We start from the raw sequence: 19,830 nt of genomic DNA, 5'->3' as shown, positions 1-19,830 counted from the left end.
TGTACGATAAATATTGTACACCAAAGTTAAAGTTGATTTAAAATGCTTAAAAGTTACCCTTATATATATAAAAGTTATCTACTTTTAGTAATAAAAAAATTCATCTTAATAAATAAATATTTATTCAAAATCACTAATAATCATAAAATTAAATCATTTAACACTTTAAAATATTTATTTATTAAATTTTGTTTTAATAATATAAAAGTTAGAGAAAACTGATTAAAGTTAGAGAAAACTGATTTAAAGTTAGAGAAAACTGGGTAAAAGTTATATTGGTGCACAATAAATTTATTGTACACCTTGTGCACGCAAGACCTTTTGATAAGGGTAACAACAATAAGTAAATGAGTTGTATTCTTGTATCCATCGATATATGATATATTTGGAATAATTTGTAAAGATTTGGACATTGAACGCAAACTCGAAAGATATTACTACAATTAAAAAAATTTCATCTATCACATTATTCACCTATATAGAAGTGCTCAACCTTCAAAGAAGAAGACACAGAAGTATCATAATCAAGTAATATTGAGGTGTTCATACTTCAAAGTAATAAGGGTATCTCACAATAATAAGCAACGAAAATGCCAATACTTACTTTAATTTTATGAAATCATATCAACTTCACTCCCATAAGGTTTTGGAAAATAGTATCATTAGAATTTCTCGGAATATTTTTAGGGTCATATTGAGAAATGACCTATGTTACGCAGACTCGGACATCCATATCAGTCACAGACTCACGAATTGGTGTTTAAGTGTCCAACAAGCCCGCGAAAAAATTGGTGTTTAAGTGTCCAACAAGCCCGCGAAAAAAATTGCATAATTTTGGTCCAAAATTAGGTGTCAAAGTGTCGAGAATCTGACTCAGTATTTCAAGTAAAATAAAAAGAGTCCATGTAACAGAGGAAATGACCCTAAAATCCTAAATGCAGCCATGTTGGTTTACCAACTTGTATTATAACTCGTACGGTCGTACCACAGAGTATTTACTAGCGCCAACAGGCAACAACAGTAGTCAGATTCAGGTGGTGACCACTGAATGTTGAAGAAAGACACTACGTTTGCCACATCAACACACAACTTTTCACCAGTTATGGCCTTTTCTCCTTGGTGATATTGTTGTCACAATTCCATCAGTTGTCAAAACTGCACAATGATTTTTCCCGTATCCAACACCCACCTTCCGTTGCCTTCTATACCCAGAAAATCCTTGAGCATAGCTAGCCTCAACTAAAGATGGCCGTGTTGGGCTTCGGGCCAAGCCCACTGGATGTGGGCCTAATTGAACTGGGCCCGTGTTAGGCCCACTCTCCACCGTGACAGGGTGAACCAGGCTGAAAAGTTCAAAACAGGGCCCATGCCTACGGGTTGTCGGGTCGGGTCGGGCCACGCCGGGCCGTGGTGACTACGCCTGATTTTTAGTGTGCTTTGTCTTGTCGTGCTTTTTCAAAAAAACTGCCGCCCAGGCCCGGCCCAAGACTTTGTGCTCGTGCCAGGCCGTGCTTTTTTAGTGCCGGGTCGGGTCGCCATCTTTAATTTTCCCTCAACTGCACAGTGAAGCTATGGCGTCTTTGAGGCGAGTTTCTCGAAAGCTACAGACTATAACCCAATTTACCTATAATAACTGCTTCCCATGACAGATGACACCACCACTACCGGGCCATGGGCCGGGCCAGCCCTCCAAGAGTTTCAGTCTTCTTAATTCTCAAGAGTCATGATTTTCCTTTTTCACATCACTTGATATCAGAAATAACAGGTCATCTAATGATACTGCTGGCTATGATCACACCCACTTTCTCCAAATTATGTTCCTTAAACTTCTGAAGCTGCTGCTTGCTACCAGACTGATCAAATGTTCTTCAGTTCTTTTCAGCTGTACTGTATAAATTCAAGAGCTTCAGAAAATGCCAGATCCCTTATACACTTTGGTGGATACTAATGTTTTGTTTATCAAAATAACCAAAACATTTTTAAAGTCTTACTCTCCATTTCAGCAACAGCGATACTCGTAATTTACAAAAAAAAAAAAAAAAAAAAAAAAACAGTCAAACTGAAACTTCTGCACTACCTTATCAGGCACGAATTCTGAATATTGTGATTACTGGATTTGGAGATGATCTGATAGGCATTCACAATGTAGCTTTGTCATACTATAACTTGTGTAGCTGATTCCAAAAGCTCGGCACACTCTTCATATGTAGTTTTTTCTTTACCATAGGCCCACAGCCCCACGCCACTGTTACCTGATTCGCTAGTATGAGATTGGTTATGGGTTCTCAATTCGCTACCTAATTTGCTAAATTAAACCAAAAGCATACCATTTTCATGTTTTAATTCGCTTTTTCGGTTCTCGGTTTGTGGGGTGATTAGGGAATTAGGTAACACTGGGCCCACCGCTCAGCCTTATAAGGATCCTTCCTTAATACCAGAATGTTTTATCTGACAGGTATGATTTACAATGTAGCTTCGCCATACACAAACCTTTGAACTTGATGTCAAAAGCGCAATATGCTCTTCATATGCAGATTTTGCTTGCCATGGTTCAGCCTCAAAAGGATCAGTCTTTGATATCTGCATGTCATAACAATAAGCCATAACCATCAAATTTACTGCTTCTATCTCAAGCATCAGCTTCCACAATGTAAGAGTTCTATACTGACAACATAAACTCAGATCTTTTCCTGATAGACTTAGATTCTTCACCAGCAAAGCAGCATGTAAAATTTAGGCAAGAAACTGAAGAAAGAACCTAAACTGTGGGTTTTCCGAGAAAAGAAACCAAGACTAGAATAAAGATGAATGTGAGTGGTATACACTAATAATGGGAATGATTAATCCAGATAAGGATAGCATAATATATTCAAAGAAAATCTATAACACAATGTAAACAACAATCTTTCATTAATCAATACGCATAATCAAAAATTCAAAATCCTTACCTTTACCAGATTCGGAAATATTTTTCTTCAATACTCTGGAACTTTCAGAAATAGCCCTTCTCTTTGAAGATATTGCACTTTTTACATCAAACTTTTCGGTCCCTTTGAACATATCTAGGTCCTTCAAATACGAAAAGCTGTCATTTGCCTTCTGTTGCAAACTCCAAAACTGCGATTGAATGTCCCAAGCATTTCCTTTGGGGGCTATTAAAACTGAAAATATAACCACCCTATCAGAATTTCAAGCTACAAACTGAGAAGTTAAGCTCCAGTAATCAGCAAACATGCGAGGAAAAGAAAGGGCAGTTGAGAGTATCAGATCTTTAATAGTGGGGCTAGCTAAGACAGTGAAAAAAAAAAAATCATAAGCTCCTTACAAGTTACAACTAAAAATCAGCCTTTCAGCAAATTAGGATGAACTAATGAAGTAAAGACTTTGTATAATTTAGCAATCAAATAAATCTTGTTATAAGAGAAAGCATATTGGTGATGCAGGAAGCAGCAATATGCTACTGTCCAGGAAAAAAAGGGAAATGACCGGCCAAAGAATTGCCAATGAATATTACATTTTTTAATCTTCAGCCACCAAAAATACATTTGAGGTAGAGCATAGTAGATGTTCTCAACAACGAGGGATGAGGGATATTTTATTAAAATGAGATTGTGATAAGACTTACTAGAAAATGCGAGTGCTGCTCCATTGAAATTCACTAGTGTATTAATTCATGGACAAAATGGACATGATAATGAATGAACATGAGACAATCCCAACAATCTTTACTATTCATAATCTTTTAACCTCTATCTGTGTGTATTTCATGCTAATCTCATCATATTTGTACACTTCCATCCTCAGTCAACCTGTCCCACATCACCCTCCAGATCCATGGACTAGTTGTACACTTGTACCATTCGAAAGTGGTTTCAATGGTGAGGCAACATGTTGTAATCTTCAAGACAAGTTAAAATTATAAAAGCTATCTACAACTTAAATTCGGCAATCAAAGAACCCAGATGGGTGTTTACAGTTTACATGTACATCAACTCCCTTGCCGACTCTTTGAAACTGTAGTGACTTCACACTCACATGGTCATTATCTATCCACAAGTTGAATAAATCCAATGTTGCTCAACAAATCAAGTAAATACAAATTGATTATGAGTAGTGGGATGGTTAATTCTAATGTACAGAACAATTAAGCAATCCACAATGAAGTTTACCTTTAGGGACATCATTGAGAGTATATACAGGAAGGCCAATGCCAAAACCAGCTAGAGTAACACCAACACTAAATCCAATACCACATCCGGCACCAACATATCCAATCACCTCAGGTCCAAAACCAGGCCCCCAACCAACACCACAACCAATCCCCACTCCCATTCCCCAAAAGGCTCCGTGGGTTGGGTGCACAGGATTCCATCTCTCATACCTCCTGAACAACCCTTTTATTATCATTTGGACCTGAGAATGTAGATAAACAATAATGTAAATGTCGACGTCACTTTACCAAATGCTGACATTTAAAAGCAACAGAAAGGGAGGGGGGGGGATCAATCATCAATATCTAAGGAGAGGGGCACTTTGGGTAGTAGAATCATAGTTAACTTGTTAGTAGCTTGAAGAATAACATAGGCAGTTTGTTAGACCTTGACCATAGCAGGGGGTTGGGGTGAAGAATCTCAAAATCTCATTGCAAACATATAGGTAGAGAATTTTATCTCTCATCATTTAAATGTCCAAACAGAATGTCTGTAATGGAAGAAAATCCGGGGGGAATCAGAGAGCAAACATTAAGCTTGAACCAATTGATACAATGAATTGTAGCGACCATAATATTGGTTCTATAGCCGTTTCCATAATGCCATTGCATGATAAGTCATACATGAAGTCATCCACAGGAAGTTCATATTTTTTCTAAATCACATCATTTAGGTTTCTTCCCAAGAGAAGTTCTCAGCCACAGAAGGCAGCTCACTCTACAATCCACCCAATTAGCTAAACTCTACATATTAGGAACTAGGAAGCTGGATTCAAAATATTTTTTCTAAAGCATATTAAATTGAGACATCGTCCACTTAGTTACTTGCAAACGCTAATAGGGTTCATTCACGATTAAAACGCCTGATGTACACAAACGATCATAATGTGTCATCGTCCTAGTGCCTCTAACAAGGAAGATTGGCTAGTTATACACTTAGATAATTTTCCCTTTGTCCACATTTAGGCAAGAAAAGGAAGATCTCTTGTTGACATAGTTAGCAGTCTTAGCACACTTCAAAACTCATGATTTCAATACATTCACAAGTCATAAATCCCATACAGCTGATATTGGATGAATGTGGGGGTGAAACACACCTTCTATATCCATCTTAAATGTCTGAATTCAAACAATAGAACCTCAAATAGTCAAATCTGAGTTCGATTATCACCCACCTTTAATTTATAAAAAAGAGGGTTATCCTTCAAAATAAAGGTCGAATTGAAAGTTTGAAACCTAACAAACTGATAAATTTGAATAAATGTTCATTGTAACAAAATTATGCTTGAATAATCCAGATTACAACAATGGGGGTGTGAAACTAAAATCAAATAAATACCCAGAAATCTCTTTGTTATCCTAAATCAATCCCGGATAAAGCAAGTGTAAAATGAACTTCAATCATACAATTAACAATTTGCAATAGTGGCAATGATACTTAGTTAACAAGTACAGGATAAGGAAAAGAAAACAACAGGAAAAACGGCATGAAAGTACAAGTTCGAAAGTAATATAGCATTAAAATTGCAGATGAATATTGGAAGCTTACTTGTTCTACTTTCTCCAGTTCTTCCCTTTTTGTTCACCTGGGTTTTGTGTGGTGGAAAGCGGGAGTTGAAGAAACTGGAGTTTGGATGAAACGGGGACAGTTAGAAGATTAAAGTTACGAGAGTTATGGGCCTTATAGGCCTTATGGCCACAAGTATGGGCTGGGTTGACCTAATAAGCGGGCTCTTAATTGGGCGTTCATTACTAGTAATGGTCTAATGGACCTCTCTTTGGCCCACTTTATTTTCCCTCTCCCTTGTTTATTCAACTCGGAATTCAATTTTATCCAAACCGAACAATCTCGATAGATAATTAATAAAATGGTACATGATTCATGTTTTAAATTTGATTGTAACTTATTAAACTTGAATGTAAGAGCGTAAATTTATCAGACATTACGACGCACGCATTGCATGCTTAGAATGTACGATAACTCATTATAGTCTTATGTGCTAACACTGAAAATATAAATTTTAGATCAGTATATAAAAGAAATGAGTAGGATCCTCTAGAGTTTTAATAAAACTCTATAAAATAGAGTTGTATCTAAACCATACATTTTAAAATCAATGGCTCGTATTAATGGGAAGGGGAAATTAGGAGGTGGATATTTATGAGAAAAAATAAGGGAGATTTTGAAAAGTAAATATATGAGCCATTGATTTTCCATTCAATGGTTGATATTGCTCAACTATACCGCGTAGAGTTATTTTAGAACTCTAGAGGATCCAAAACCAAAAGAAATCGAAGGCAAATGTTGCCTTATGTAACAGAAACGATTGAACCTTTTCGAAGCATATCTAAATTTATTGAACCTATTTTTTCTAAGAGGAAAAGTACGCACCTTAAAAGTGATTTGGTCATAACCAAGTGTTAGTTTTTATTTTTTATTTATTTTCTTGGCATTTGCGTATGAAATAGTCTAAACGAGTAAACGTGATGTACATATCTTCTTACAAGTTACAACCCAGCAATAGATCAGTACTAGACTAGTCACAAATTCTTATTTACAATGGATGTACAATAAATATCGTACACCGGAATAAAAGTTAACTTAAAATGCTTAAAAGTTAAGTATATATAGGTAAAAATTATCTATTTTTCAGTGATAAATTTTTTCATTTTAGTAAAATTTATTTCTTTAAAATAACTAATAATGTATAAAATTAATCATTTAACCCTTTAAAATATTTATCTATCAAATTTTTTTTACTAATATAAAAGTTAATCAAAACTAGGTTAAAGTTACAAAAAAAAAAGGTTAAAGTTATCTTGGTGTACAATAAATTTATTGTACACCTTATGCGCACAAGACCTTTTGCTAGACTAGTAGATCTCCTGCATTTGTCAAGTTGGCATCACTAATTGAATAATAACAACATATTTTGGTACGGAGTACTTTATTATTATTATGACCGTGGATCGTGATGCTTATGCTGATAATCAATTCATCATAATCGTATTATAACCTTGTTCAAGGGAACACAAAGACTTTGAAATATCGGAGTAGCTACTTTGAAATATTTTTCAAGCGAAAACATCGGTTATTACATTGTTTAAATTTGATTCGAGTAAATAACAAATGGTGGTAATGAAATTAGTTTACCTTGAATTTTGTACTACCTCCATTTCTGAAAGTTTTTTACATGCAGTGGCGGACCTTGAACGGTTTTACGAGGGGGGTCGATAGAAAAAAGTTAAGCAATATACTACTCCCTCCATTCCGTTTTGTTGTTCCCATTTCCTTTTTTGGCGTTTCTTTTTGTTGTTCCCCTACTGAATCTTTACTATTTTTGGCCATAATTTTTTTACCAATTTACCCTAAGATTCCCCACTATTTACCAAAAAACCCTAAGATTCTACCCTTTTTCCACCCTCTTTTTCCCCACCAACCTTATTTAATTATTTAATCACTCCCCATAACCCAAACCCACTCCCCGTCCCTTTCACTCCCTTTCACTCTCTCAATTACCCGGATGTCTCTCTCTCTCTTCATTTTCTTACTCTCTCTCTTCACTCTCTCTTCATTTTCTTATCTCTTAGTCTCTCTCTTCATTCTCTCTTCATCCGTTTCTCTCCTCCTCTCAACTTTTCACTCTCTCTCCTCCAAAACAACTCTCCATTCTTCAGATCTAAAAACGAGATCACCGCCACCATTGCAACCAAACCTCCGCCGCATGTATTATGGCTTTAGATCGTGAAATTCGACCATAAAAACTCTAGATCTAGAGTTTTCATGGCCGAATTTGACCTCTAAATCCTCAAAATCGTGAGTGATACTAAGGATCAAGTGAGTATTAATTTATTTTTGTGTGTGTTTTTGTCGAATTTTTGGGTGATTTTTGTCGAAAATTTGGATTGATTTTGGTCGTTATTTTGGCTGATTTTTTGGGTTAAATTTGGTGGTTGATTTTGGGTATAATTTTCTCGAATTTCAAGGTTTAATTTTCTGTTTTTTAGTCGAATGTCTGGGTTTAATTTTCTCGAATTAATTTTGAGATGGCTGATTTCGATATTTTGACGAATTTCTTGGTTAATTTTTATTGAATTTTTGGGGTTGATTTTGGTCGGGTTTTTTGGTTGATTTATGTCGAATTTTTTTGGTTGATTTTGGTCGAATTTTGTTGATTTTTTGGGTTGATTGTGGTCGGATTTTTGTCAAATTTTTTTGGTTGATTGTGGTCGAATTTTGTGGGTTGATTGTAGTTGGATTTTTGGGTTGATTTTGGTCGAATTTTTGGGCTGGTTGTTGTCGAATTTCTGGGTTAATTTTGGTTGAATTGCTTGTCGAATTTCTAGGTTGATTCATTCGAATTTTTGGGTTGATTTGGGCGAAATTTTGGGTTGATTTTCTCGATTTTTTGGGTTGTTTTGGTCAAATTTCTGGGTTATATTTTGTCAAGAATAAATCTAGAATTTCTGGGTTGAACTTCTGGGTTATATTTGGTCGAACTTCTGGGTTCATTGTACCGAAATTTTGGGTTTATTTATGTCAAATTTTCTTGATTGTTTGTTTTGTTTGTTGATTTGTTGATTTCAAATCTGATTTTTTTGTTCGAATTTAATTTGGGTTTTTTGTTCAAATTTAATCTTGGTTTTTTAGTTCGAAATCTTGATTGTTGATTTGGTCGAATTATTGATTGTTTTTTGAATGTTTTGGTTTGATTTTTCTTGATTTTTTTGGTTTGAATTAAACTGGTTTTTTTTTTTTGTTGTTAATAATAAAATATCTCCTATTTATCTTATTTCTTTAATATTTTCTCTCTCCTTCCTTTATTTTAAATATATAATCTCTTACACATAATCATTATTCTTACACCCAATCATTACTCATATCCCAATACAAATAAAGATTAGGAATGGAGGGAGTATGTAATTATACTATTATATACAAATTTTAGGGGGACCGTAACTAAAAATACACTACAAAATTTTCCGGCCGGGAGGGCCAGGCCCACCCCAGCCACAACCAAGATCTGCCCCTGTTTACATGTGCTTCCAATTTAATATTTAACCATTACTATTTCCAATTCCTTACAAAATAAAATTATAAAAAGTTGGTATTTTTAATATACATATTGAAACAAATCTAATAAGATATCACATGTTATGTTTGATGTATGCGGAGTATAATAGTGTAAATTTACGGTCAATATTTTCGACACATATTTCAAAACATAAAGAACTTTCACGAACGGAGGTAGTAACTAGCTAGTTGAATGTGTCAACTCTATGCCTCTATCAAAGATCGAGTGCCTATCAATCTACGTATGCAACTTGAAAGATGAAGATTTTTCTACTTAGAATATGGTGTTTTGCTGACTACGGCAACTCCCATAACCATGAAATGTTTCCATTTCAACGAATCTTTTCAGCCAAAACAAAATAATATGGTGTCTTATATCATCATTCTTGAAAAGTCGATGTATAAACCACAAGAATATTCAAGTTGAAGATTCATGCTCAATTATGATTCCTGATTTTTTGGGATTGATACAGCTTTGCATATTCCGATCCTATAACAATCAAATCATTAATGGCTTCACCAATATAGTCTTTATTTCAACTATATGATTCGACAATGATATTTGAGATCGAATTTTGAAAGTTCCTTCCTTTTAAAATACATTAAATCATGATTGCATGTTCGAGTCTAGTGGTACACAACTTAGTTGCTTATTTTCGCGACAATTGCTACTTTTTCAATCTCATATAAGTATTTAACGAATTAAAAAGGGTTATCCTTCAATTTTGGTAATATGGTGTAACCAGCTTAGAAAACGCACACAGAAAACATAATCATGTTGGTGATCAAAGCGACAAAGCCTCATTTACTCATGCTTTACCACATTATGTATAACAAACTATGAAGCATACTACTTTCGTGATATCAGCTTTTACTTACCAGAAAGGCAGGAAACAACATAAGGCAACATAAGCCGGTGTAGTAAGATTGAATAACGGTTTTGAAGAGATGTCTGTACACTGCATACAATTAGGAAAGAAAAAAAAAGGAGGATGTATGAACATTATATATCAGCTCACAATAGATAATACGGAGTAGTCAAAGTTCGATCTCAAACTGTACTTAAAATACACACTGTATAGATTTTTATTAGCATAACTTTTGCATTGACCAGTAAATATTCCTACTCATAAGCTACAGCAAAATGTATGTCTCGTGCACATTGCAATACAAATACTCTGCTTACGAAAGTATTCCATATAAAATACTCGTAATTAATGATTAAGACTTAATTAACACCAGTAATAAACTAATAATCCAATAAGAATGATAAAGATTTCTTCAATAGAATTATGCAGCTGGTAATACAAAAACGTCCATCCCTGAACATGTTGTCAAAAGAATATTTTATACTAGTAGTTGATTTGTTTGCATTATCAACATTAATTACCAATTAAGGTGGCATTCGACTTCATTTTCCAAGGCATATTTCCAGTTCTATGATCACTTGCCATAATGGTCATTGTTTAACCCGCATAATAATCAACTAATTCTTGCTTAAGGATTTAAATAAACAAAAATGTAATAGACTAATAGTCAACTAAATATAAGTCATCAAGCTGTTAATCCACGTTCTAATCTTGTCTTTTTGTTGGTGAAAAGTCAATCCATGATACAAGTACAGCAAGTAGGACTATTCTACCAAGGTTGGATCTTGCAACTTTGCAAGTCTAAGGTACACAAGTTCACTCTTCCCTTTTGCTCAATTCAACCAACTAGTAAACTAAATTCAAGTTTCCTATCATAATGAATGTGAATGAAGATGATGCTAAAGAAATTGCTAAGAACGAGTAAGGTTATATGACGAACAAGTTAGCATAACCAACACTGATCAAATAAAATAGTTAACATTCAAGGTTTTCTTTTTCTTTCTACTTAAACCTCACTTCAACCTTTGATTCACGTTTAATAAGAACGTCCCATTGAATCCAACCACTTTCACTACGAGTATTTAAGAATTCAGTTAAACAAACGCCCCCATGAATCCAACCACTTTCACTACGAGTATTTAAGAATTCAGTTAAACAAAAATCAATATATAATACGTAGTACTTTTACTCGTATAATATAAGATGCTAAAAATGACTTTGGATGAACAAAGTTTTCCTATAGCTTACTAGCTAATAGCATACACTTATACATACCAATTAATCTATTATGTGCGTAATATGTATGGAAGAACAACAACTGAACAAATAAAAAAGCAGTGAAAAAAGAAAAAGTAAACAAAATTAATCCATCTCTTCTTCCTTCCCTGAATACCCTCTCAACGTCACATTAGTTGAGGAAGAATCCTTCTTCTCATACCTCTTATAAATATCCCCCTTATAAAACTTCCTGGTTCTAACCACAAGAATCAAAGACACAAGCGCAGTAACAAACGTAGCCGCCGTGATAATCAAGTAAGCCAACTGGTAGCACTTAACTCCATAACAATGCAACTCCTCACCATGCTTCCTTATAATCCCCGATGCCTTAAGTTGTCTTAACCCCTCCCTGTCATACAAACGTCCGGCAATTCGGACATTGAATATGAAGGACCCTAAAGGAGCGGCTAATGACCCATAGTTGTACAACGTACCATAATGCTTGAGACCAAAAAGTTCGGATATGATAGTAAAGAGGTATGTCCACTCAGCACCGAAACAGAACCCCATGATAACCGAGGCTACGTATAGGCCGTACGGGACATTGAAGGCTATGAGAAGGTGAGGGATGCATGATATGAGGAGGACTATTGTAAGGCAAGCAGGTCTAGGCCATTTGTATTTGTCTAACAACCGTTCTGAGATTAGTCCTCCTAATACACGGCCGAGAAACTGCCATATAGAGACTAATGACACGAATGCACTAATGCTTTTTTTGGGGTAGCCTAATGATGTACCAATTTGACCTAAGTTGTCTATTGTGGTTAGATTTCCTCCAATGCCACAAATTGTAGCGAGGAACAGGATTTGCATGTCGATGCTGAAGGTGGCTTGTAGGATGGAGTGGTTTTCCCCCTTTGCTGGAGGATTGAACACATGTTGGAAACAAGGTGGGTCTATATTTTCAGAAGTGTGTTCATCAGAAGGGGTATTAGCTCCTACTACTAGAGGTTGATGTTTTACCGGAGATATGTCGTTCTGAGGCACGATTTTTAGTTCGGAGAGGGTACTATTGGAAGAATTAAAAAGCTTGGTTTTCCAAATATGAATCTCTTCTCTGAAGACTAGAAAGATAGGTAATACTAGGAGGCAGATAATGACAGCAAAAGTTCCACTATAACCAGCTTTGCTGAACGCAACCTGTCTTTGTACTATGATCATTATCATGATGAACCCTGCTAGACCAAGAGACATGCAAAGGACATCGTTAAAGAACTTCTTATCTCTTTTGATTTGTCTTTTTGTTATATCGAGGACTCTGACACTGAATGCAAAGAGCAACGAAACAGCTGCTGGTAACCAAGCAATGATCAAGATTACACCACTAGAACTGCTGTCATCACCGTACAAGGCATGGTAGAATTGAGTCATTATAGCCCCACCTATACCAAGATATGACTTTAATATCCCAATCACAACCCCTCGATTCTCGGGGAAGTTTTGAACACAGGGGACGAGCGCACCAGAGTTGGCGAACCCTAATGAGTTAGCACCAATGGTGATGTAGAGACACATTAGCCAAACTGGGGGTTGGGAGATTCTTTTGGTGACTGCAAGCCAGATCATGAAGTAGCCGAAAAAGTTAACCACACCTCCAAGTGAGAGGACCACCCATGGTGGGGCCACCTCCATTAGAAGACCGGCATGGACACTGACATAAGTTCCAAGGTCTTTGAAGAAACTAAGGAGATTAAGGGTGGTTTGGTCATACCCAAGTGTTGTTTTTATTTCACCCGAGTATAAACCAAATATGTAGGCAGCACCAATAAAGCCGAGGATCATGAGGGTAGAAAAAACAACGAAGAAGCGCCCTGCTAGGAGCTGTACTGTGAAGCTCCTAGCAGTCGCGCCACCACCATTGGAATTATCAGTGGACATTTTTACTATGATTTACTTTTTGTTGTGTGAAGCTCTGTTTTTTGGTTTAGTGATAGAAGAGGAAGTGGGAATGGTTTAGATTGGGTTCTGTCTCCAGTTTATGGGGAAGATGAGTTATATTTATATTTGCAAGTGCATACTTATTAGGGTGATAGTTTATTCAAGGAGTAGCTGTCATTCTTGTGAAATTATCTGTCTAAGGTGTAAATTACTAAATTAGTATATCTGTTATTATTTGATTTTTGATACGGAGTATTTTCTTGGTGTGTATATTAAATCACCTAAACGTGATGTACGAATTTTCTTGAAATCAGCAATTGATGTTCTTCCTAAACAGACAAATAAAAAATTGGCATCATTATTTGATTGTTAATAAATAATTTGGTAGCTTAATATTGTTGAGGTCTTGACGCATCATCATTTGGCTATTTTTGAGTTTTGATATGGTCGTTGTTCATGGTAACACAAAAACCTGTTACTGAACTCATTTTAAGTGTGGTTAAAAAAAAGAGGTAGATCAGAAATTAGTTTCACTTGGAATTTTTTATTTTTTAAAATCAGCTGGAGTTTAGTCCTCTCTTATCTGCCTGTTTGTGTAGCTAAACCCCCCTACAATGTAGAATTATATTTACAAAAAAGAAATGAGTTTAGGAAAAATAACAATAGATTAGATTACTAGTAGTTGCCAATCTTGCCATGTGGGAATGTGTGATGTTGCAACTCTGCAGATTAGTGTGAAACGAAGAACAAGATTATGTGTTCCCAATGAACATGTGTTCCTCTTCCAAAATCAATGTGAATGAATTTCGAGTATATTGATTATGTATAATGGTTAAGTGACTAAAGTGTATGGAAATGACTTGCACCTAATACCAGGTCTAGGCCCTCTATAAATAATTAGGTGAATAAACTGATGCTAGTTCTAAAAATACAACAAAAATGATGACTAGTTTCCAGGATATACTCTTAAAAAGAAAAAAGAATGCTGAAAATGCCAAAAGAATTGCCGAGTTGCTACGAATGCAACGTGGAAGTCATAAATATTAAGGATCTCTTTTCGAGGAATATTAAACAAAAATACATTATACATGCATCATAGCATTTTCATACTTGAGAAGTCGATGATGCAAGAACCAAATAGAAAATTGAAGTTGAAGTTTCATGTCCACTCGAGAGTTAAAACAATCAGAGTATTTCTATAGTAGCTGGCCTTGCCTAGAAATTACGGTCATTCCTATTTTAAGCACATTTTGTTAAACATGAAAAGTCAACGAAAGGACAAAAAGAAGTTATGATTGAAGTTGAAGTTTCATTCCCACTTGTGAATTTTGATTCCAGATTTTATGGGATCAGTAATTTAGTACAGCTCTAAGATCCTCTGAGTCTTTGATAAAATTATAAAACTGCTTGAGAGTTGAGACTGTCACACCATACAAGCAGTGAAACCATCGGTATGAAGTACTCTGTAGTCTGTACTACATATGTTGCTAAGTTCATCGCTGAACATTCTATAAGAATGTTACACCAGAAGCTTTTTTTTTTTTTTGGCAATTTACACCAGAAGCTTTCAGAGTACTAAATTATGTAGAAAACCAATTATTATTTTTTGTTATTATTAAAAGTTAGCCTTCTAAACATATACTAGTTCGAACTTATTGACCATATATATTTTTTTAGAAATCACAACAGGATCATGTAGTCAGATTACACGTTACACCTATTGTCACCCTCCATTTTCATAATCTTCAATTATTAAGGATGGGCTCATTGTAACACCTTAAATGCATAACAAGAAGTTTGGTGTATTCAAGATCTTTAGAAAATCTAACAAAGACTAGGAGCTTGATTTTGGCATTTCGGAAAATAGGTTGTTTCATTTTTGTTCGTAGCATAGAACTAAGATTGAGGTGACCAAGTCTAACCAGCTCGGTCGAAATTGGTTTCTGTTAGGGTCGAGCTCAGTCCCATTGATTATACCAAGTTTGTGTCATTCATTTTGGCTGACGTTTTAAAGTTACTGTCTAATCCGATCAGCTCTATAGCATGATCATATAATGTGATAGATTTAATTGTGTTGATTTTGAACTAATTGTGCATGTGCTGGGGCAAGGGCTTGAGGTCATGTTTCTAACAAAAACTTGTCAGACTTTGGTTCGTGTTAAAATGTCTGAATATCATGTGAAAGATGACTACCTATTTCTGTGGGTGGCTTGCGAAGTCCCTAGGAGTCCTAGCCAAAATTCCAGCATAACAAGCCATCTTATACACTCTGAACTCTTAACTGACCTTATGCGCAAAAGCTTAATGCAGAAATAAAGCAAGAATTAGAATATACTATGTATATATCGAGTAATCTGTAGAACACTTGACTTTACAGTTTACACCGAACTCCAGAAAAGTAAGAGTAGCTCGTTTTGTGTTAGTTCTTACAACTCTTTCACATGAATCCTTTTTCACTTTCACAACCCACTGCGCTACTATGGCTTTTACCTATTGCTTGCTAAATTGGAATGTTCTCTATGTACTCTTTCTAAGACGAATACTAAGTAGGGGCATCTACAAGACGACAAGTGTCTCTCTCACTCGATCTTTCTGACACCAAAATATCTGAATTGCAGCAAGTTGTCCCTGAAATTCCACCGGAAATACCGTTTTAAGAAAAGCTTTGAGGTGTGAGAGAAGGAAAAACAGACTCAAGAAGAAATGTGCAGAGGAAACAGCCTACAATTGGCGGCACACAACACTGTGTTTATGAGAAAGACAACGGTTTAAAAAGCTTTATGAAACATTGGTATTTTTCAAAATTTAGAAATATGACTATACAAGGCTAAGAATGCAGCACAGAAAACAGAAATATGGAATTAACAAGGTGATCAATGAACCACTTAGTCATGTAAATGCTAACTATTCAAACATAAGTTTTCCATATTATAAGCAGCGAGAAACTTAGGCAACAGCAGTATCTACTTACCAGGAAACAGAATAAAGCAACTTAAGCTGGTGAAAAGATCCCATATCGGTTGCGAAGAGAATCAATAGCTTTCTCAAGAGACTGCACTTTCTCTGGGATGGTTGTCTTACACACTGCATACAATTAAAAAATAGGTATGATGAACATTTATCAGCTCACAGAAAATAAAATTAAACCTACTGCACTCTCAGCACAGCTTATGAACCGAAAATGCGAATTACAATATGAAAATGGTACATTTTTTGTCTAATTTAGCAAATTAGGTAGAAAATTAAAAACTCATACTAGTGTAACAGGTAACAACGCTTTGAACTGAAAGTTATTCCCTCTGACAAACTACACCAATATCTATTGCCAATAGGTCTCATTCAAATACTGTCTGTTTGAATTAAGTTATCAAATTCTACTGTCTCAAGCACATGAAGCAGAGGAAAGAGGGGGGCAAATAAGTCTCTATTTGGTTAAGAGGACATATTTTTCAACAGTATTTTTCGCTCACTCTCCTCCATGAAGGAGAAGTGAATTTTGCCACAAAAGAATGACTTTCTATCAGTGCTTGAAACTCGAGATATCATTATTTGTGGCCTGGTTTAAAGCTAGCATCACTGCACTTTAATTTTTCCATTGAGAGAGGGCTGGATTGCACAAACACCTCATATAGAGCAGTAGAGCACCAATAATGAAGAACTCTACTAATAAAGAACTCTGGACTAAAATGGATGGCCCTAGTTGAAGATTTAAACTGCATCCGAAATACCAAGTTCTAAACTTCTAGTATAAGCGAAGTAACAGAAACCATCCCATAGACTAGAACCATATAAAGTAGTACTTTCTTCAGGCAGAGATAGGACCCCTCAAACAGAAGAAAAATGTGGATTAAAAACACTTTTGATGAAAAATATTTTCAGTTTTTCAGTTCGAAAGAATGTCTTAAAGAAAAGAACATACTACAAGAAATAGGTATCAAAAAATTATCCCCAAACACCAAGTAACAAAACTTGAGAAAGTGGTTGCGTTACATAAGGCAAAATTCACTTCTATGCTGCTAATGGAACACAGTAGACAACTAGGCATTCAAATCACAATTCACAAAGTTGACAAGTTTTTCTAAAGCATATCAGAAGCCAGTAACATACCACGAGCAGCAGTGGTTTGTGCATCCACCATGAACTCGGAATATGAAGCCTGTTAGTTAACACATTTCAGTGAAATTCAGTCGAACAAACATCTGCAAAAAAATCAGCAGCACTTGCTGCGTAAAACGATAATGTAATACACAAATACCTTCATTGCTTCACAGCTTTCAGCTACCCTTTCAGACATCTTCTTGACTTCCTTGTCTGTCTCATCCATTAGGTTCTGACATGCTTGAGCCTGAATCTGTTGAAACAATAAACAATACAATAATTTGAAATAAGCTTATAAATCCTCAAGGTCTCAAACAGTTCTTGCTCTTTGATTCTATATGCAGTATATTTAGTCTAACTCCATGCAACCTTCCGTTTGGCAGCACACATTTGCACTGAAATATGGATTTTGAGACAACAGATCAAAGTCTTTGTTTATAATCTTAGAAAATAAAAATAAAATCTATGAAGAACCTTCATCACATATCATGTTGAACATGGTGCATAAGACCATTAGCTAACAAGAGTGAAATTTTATTGAATAACTATTGAGCTTCAAGGAAATAAGGAATAATGTGATTGAGAAACCACGTTTGAGTCGGAGATATGAGAAAAAATGCATTTAGTGCAGTCTGCACACAATACAAAAGCATATGTTTCTTGAAAAATTTAAGTCTTCTCTAGAAAAGATAGATAACCACATTACTTGTCTGAATGATAACCACATTACTTGTCTCAACATAAATCGGGATATAAATTACAAAGTGGCTCAACCGCTCAAGTACAATAAACATTTCCAAAAGAAATCTTAACTGATGCTAAGCTGTTAATTACAAACCTATAGCAAGCTAACTATAAGCTGAAAGTGCAGAATTCATTCATTTCAAATTGAATTAACATAGCATTTTACTGTCCGAGAAAACTAATTCTCATGCAAGCTAACAATAAGCTGTAAGTGCAGAATTCAATCATTTCAAATAGAATTAACATATCATTTTACTGTCCGAGAAAATTAATTCTCATGCTCTCACCAATTAGGACATTGCATCTACAAGGAGATAAGCAAGGATTTGGCATTTTCTTTCAAGAGCCTTCAAATAGCACCTATAATCTAATCCAGATCAATAGGCATAAAATTTGTCCATCCAAAACTTAAATGAGCCTTACTAGTTCAAAAACACACGGAAGCCTCGCTTAACAACTTCCCTGGTAACACAAACTTCAAACACTGGTAACAAGTCTAATAACAAATGCAGATAGAACTATCAGCTATCAACCTAATTGTTTGCTCGCACAAATCACAGAATTCCGGCATCTCATAGAGATCAGCAACTGATAGTTTGAATTTGCATCAAAGCCTTTCCTAATACTACTAATTATTTCACATCTAGGTTATCCTCGGTTATTCATAACAACGAATTCACACAAAATTCATACATTACTAACCTAATCGCTTTCAGAAATACAGATATTCATTGCAATCAACATCTCTTACCATTGAAAATTCAGCAAAATATCCGAAAACCTAAACATTATTTCCGAGACGAAGTAACCTAATTACTTGCACAAATCACACAATTCTAGAGTTACATTGAAATTAATACATCGTTTTTCAAAATTCAACAGAATATCAACGGAAATTTCTAGAAAAATAATCAGAGAGAAGAGAAATAGACCTTCAAGCGCTTGTGTAGGCGAGAATTAGAAGAATCGACCTCCTTGAGAATGTCAGAGTGAGAGCGCTCAACCTGCCGCTTAATCGAGTCAATATGAGACGACAAGGCTTCTTTCAGCTCAGTTATTGAAGACGACACCTCCGTTTTGCGCAGCGGCGAAGATTTCATCGGTGATTTCCGGCGATTTGCAGCATTTGAGGACGGAGAATTGAGCGTGAATTCGAAGGATTTCGGCGATGACACGGTAGACTTCTTGCGAGTGTTCACTGTCTTTGCTTCTTGTGGCGGTGTTAGGAAATCAGCTGCCGATGTCTTCTTCGTCGTTGCTCTTCCTCTCTTCTTCATCTCTCTCTCTCGCTTTCCTCTCTGTGTGTGAATAGTGAAATGAATGGCGGGAATACGAGTAACGTTTTTATAGGGGGGTTAATGGAAAGTTTTTGAAACGTGTTGGAGAATGGAAACTCTAAAATTGTGGGTTGTTTGAAATATGAAACAAAAGGTCTTCTGCGCACAAGGTGTACAATAAATTTATTGTACACCAAGATAACTTTAACCTTTTTGTGTAACTTTAACCTAGTTTTGATTAACTTTTATATTAGTAAAAAAAATTAATAGATAAATATTTTAAAGGGTTAAATGATTAATTTTATACATTATTAGTTAGTTTGAAAAAATAAGTTTTACTAAAATGAAAAAATTTATTACTGAAAAATAAATAACTTTTACATTTATATGCTTAACTTTTAA

General features: G+C 35.3%; 3 protein-coding genes across 6 annotated transcripts; all 3 read right to left on the bottom strand.

Moving 5' to 3' along the window:
• Nucleotides 1-811: 811 nt before the first annotated feature.
• LOC110791023 (cadmium-induced protein AS8) lies at nt 812-5,833 on the bottom strand. Its single transcript, XM_021995791.2, has 4 exons — nt 5,760-5,833; nt 4,170-4,413; nt 2,949-3,161; nt 812-2,580 (listed from the first exon to the last, which is right to left on the bottom strand). Exons 2-4 carry the CDS (start codon nt 4,405-4,407, stop codon nt 2,567-2,569), a joined length of 465 nt encoding a protein of 154 aa, XP_021851483.2. The 5' UTR covers nt 4,408-4,413; nt 5,760-5,833; the 3' UTR covers nt 812-2,566.
• Nucleotides 5,790-19,488, bottom strand: LOC110791015 (uncharacterized). Of its 4 annotated transcripts, none has more exons than XR_008923940.1 (6): nt 19,084-19,488; nt 17,565-17,660; nt 17,417-17,465; nt 16,281-16,393; nt 10,164-10,243; nt 5,790-5,833 (listed from the first exon to the last, which is right to left on the bottom strand). XR_008923940.1 is itself a non-coding variant. In XM_056833030.1 (5 exons), the coding sequence occupies exons 1-4, from the start codon at nt 19,426-19,428 to the stop codon at nt 16,302-16,304; spliced, it is 582 nt and encodes a 193-aa protein (XP_056689008.1). In that variant the 5' UTR covers nt 19,429-19,488; the 3' UTR covers nt 10,063-10,243; nt 16,281-16,301. The 4 variants fall into 4 exon arrangements, 2 of the variants coding, with proteins under 2 accessions (XP_056689008.1, XP_021851471.1); XR_008923939.1 differs by lacking the exon at nt 5,790-5,833 and adding an exon at nt 9,173-9,774; XM_056833030.1 differs by lacking the exon at nt 5,790-5,833 and having other exon boundaries at nt 10,063-10,243.
• On the bottom strand, nt 10,283-15,491 carry LOC110791006 (uncharacterized). Its single transcript, XM_021995769.2, has one exon. It carries the CDS (start codon nt 13,307-13,309, stop codon nt 11,516-11,518), a length of 1,794 nt encoding a protein of 597 aa, XP_021851461.1. The 5' UTR covers nt 13,310-15,491; the 3' UTR covers nt 10,283-11,515.
• Nucleotides 19,489-19,830: the final 342 nt, after the last annotated feature.

The sequence above is a fragment of the Spinacia oleracea genome, chromosome 6, assembly GCF_020520425.1.
Source record: "Spinacia oleracea cultivar Varoflay chromosome 6, BTI_SOV_V1, whole genome shotgun sequence".
Taxonomy (NCBI): Eukaryota; Viridiplantae; Streptophyta; class Magnoliopsida; order Caryophyllales; family Amaranthaceae; genus Spinacia; species Spinacia oleracea.
This window is presented reverse-complemented; position numbering and strand designations above follow the sequence as displayed.

Bases quoted from the DNA above. Each gene is read 5' to 3' on its own strand.
- LOC110791023 (XM_021995791.2), bottom strand. From the start codon at position 4,407: ATGATAATAAAAGGGTTGTTCAGGAGGTATGAGAGATGGAATCCTGTG. The intron at 3,162-4,169 runs GTAAACTTCATT...TTATATTTTCAG, and splicing joins TCTCAATGATGTCCCTAAAG to TTTTAATAGCCCCCAAAGGA.
- LOC110791006 (XM_021995769.2), bottom strand. From the start codon at position 13,309: ATGTCCACTGATAATTCCAATGGTGGTGGCGCGACTGCTAGGAGCTTC.
- LOC110791015 (XM_056833030.1), bottom strand. From the start codon at position 19,428: ATGAAGAAGAGAGGAAGAGCAACGACGAAGAAGACATCGGCAGCTGAT. The intron at 17,661-19,083 runs GTCTATTTCTCT...TTGTTTCAACAG, and splicing joins GCCTACACAAGCGCTTGAAG to ATTCAGGCTCAAGCATGTCA. The intron at 17,466-17,564 runs GTATTTGTGTAT...GTTAACTAACAG, and splicing joins AAAGCTGTGAAGCAATGAAG to GCTTCATATTCCGAGTTCAT.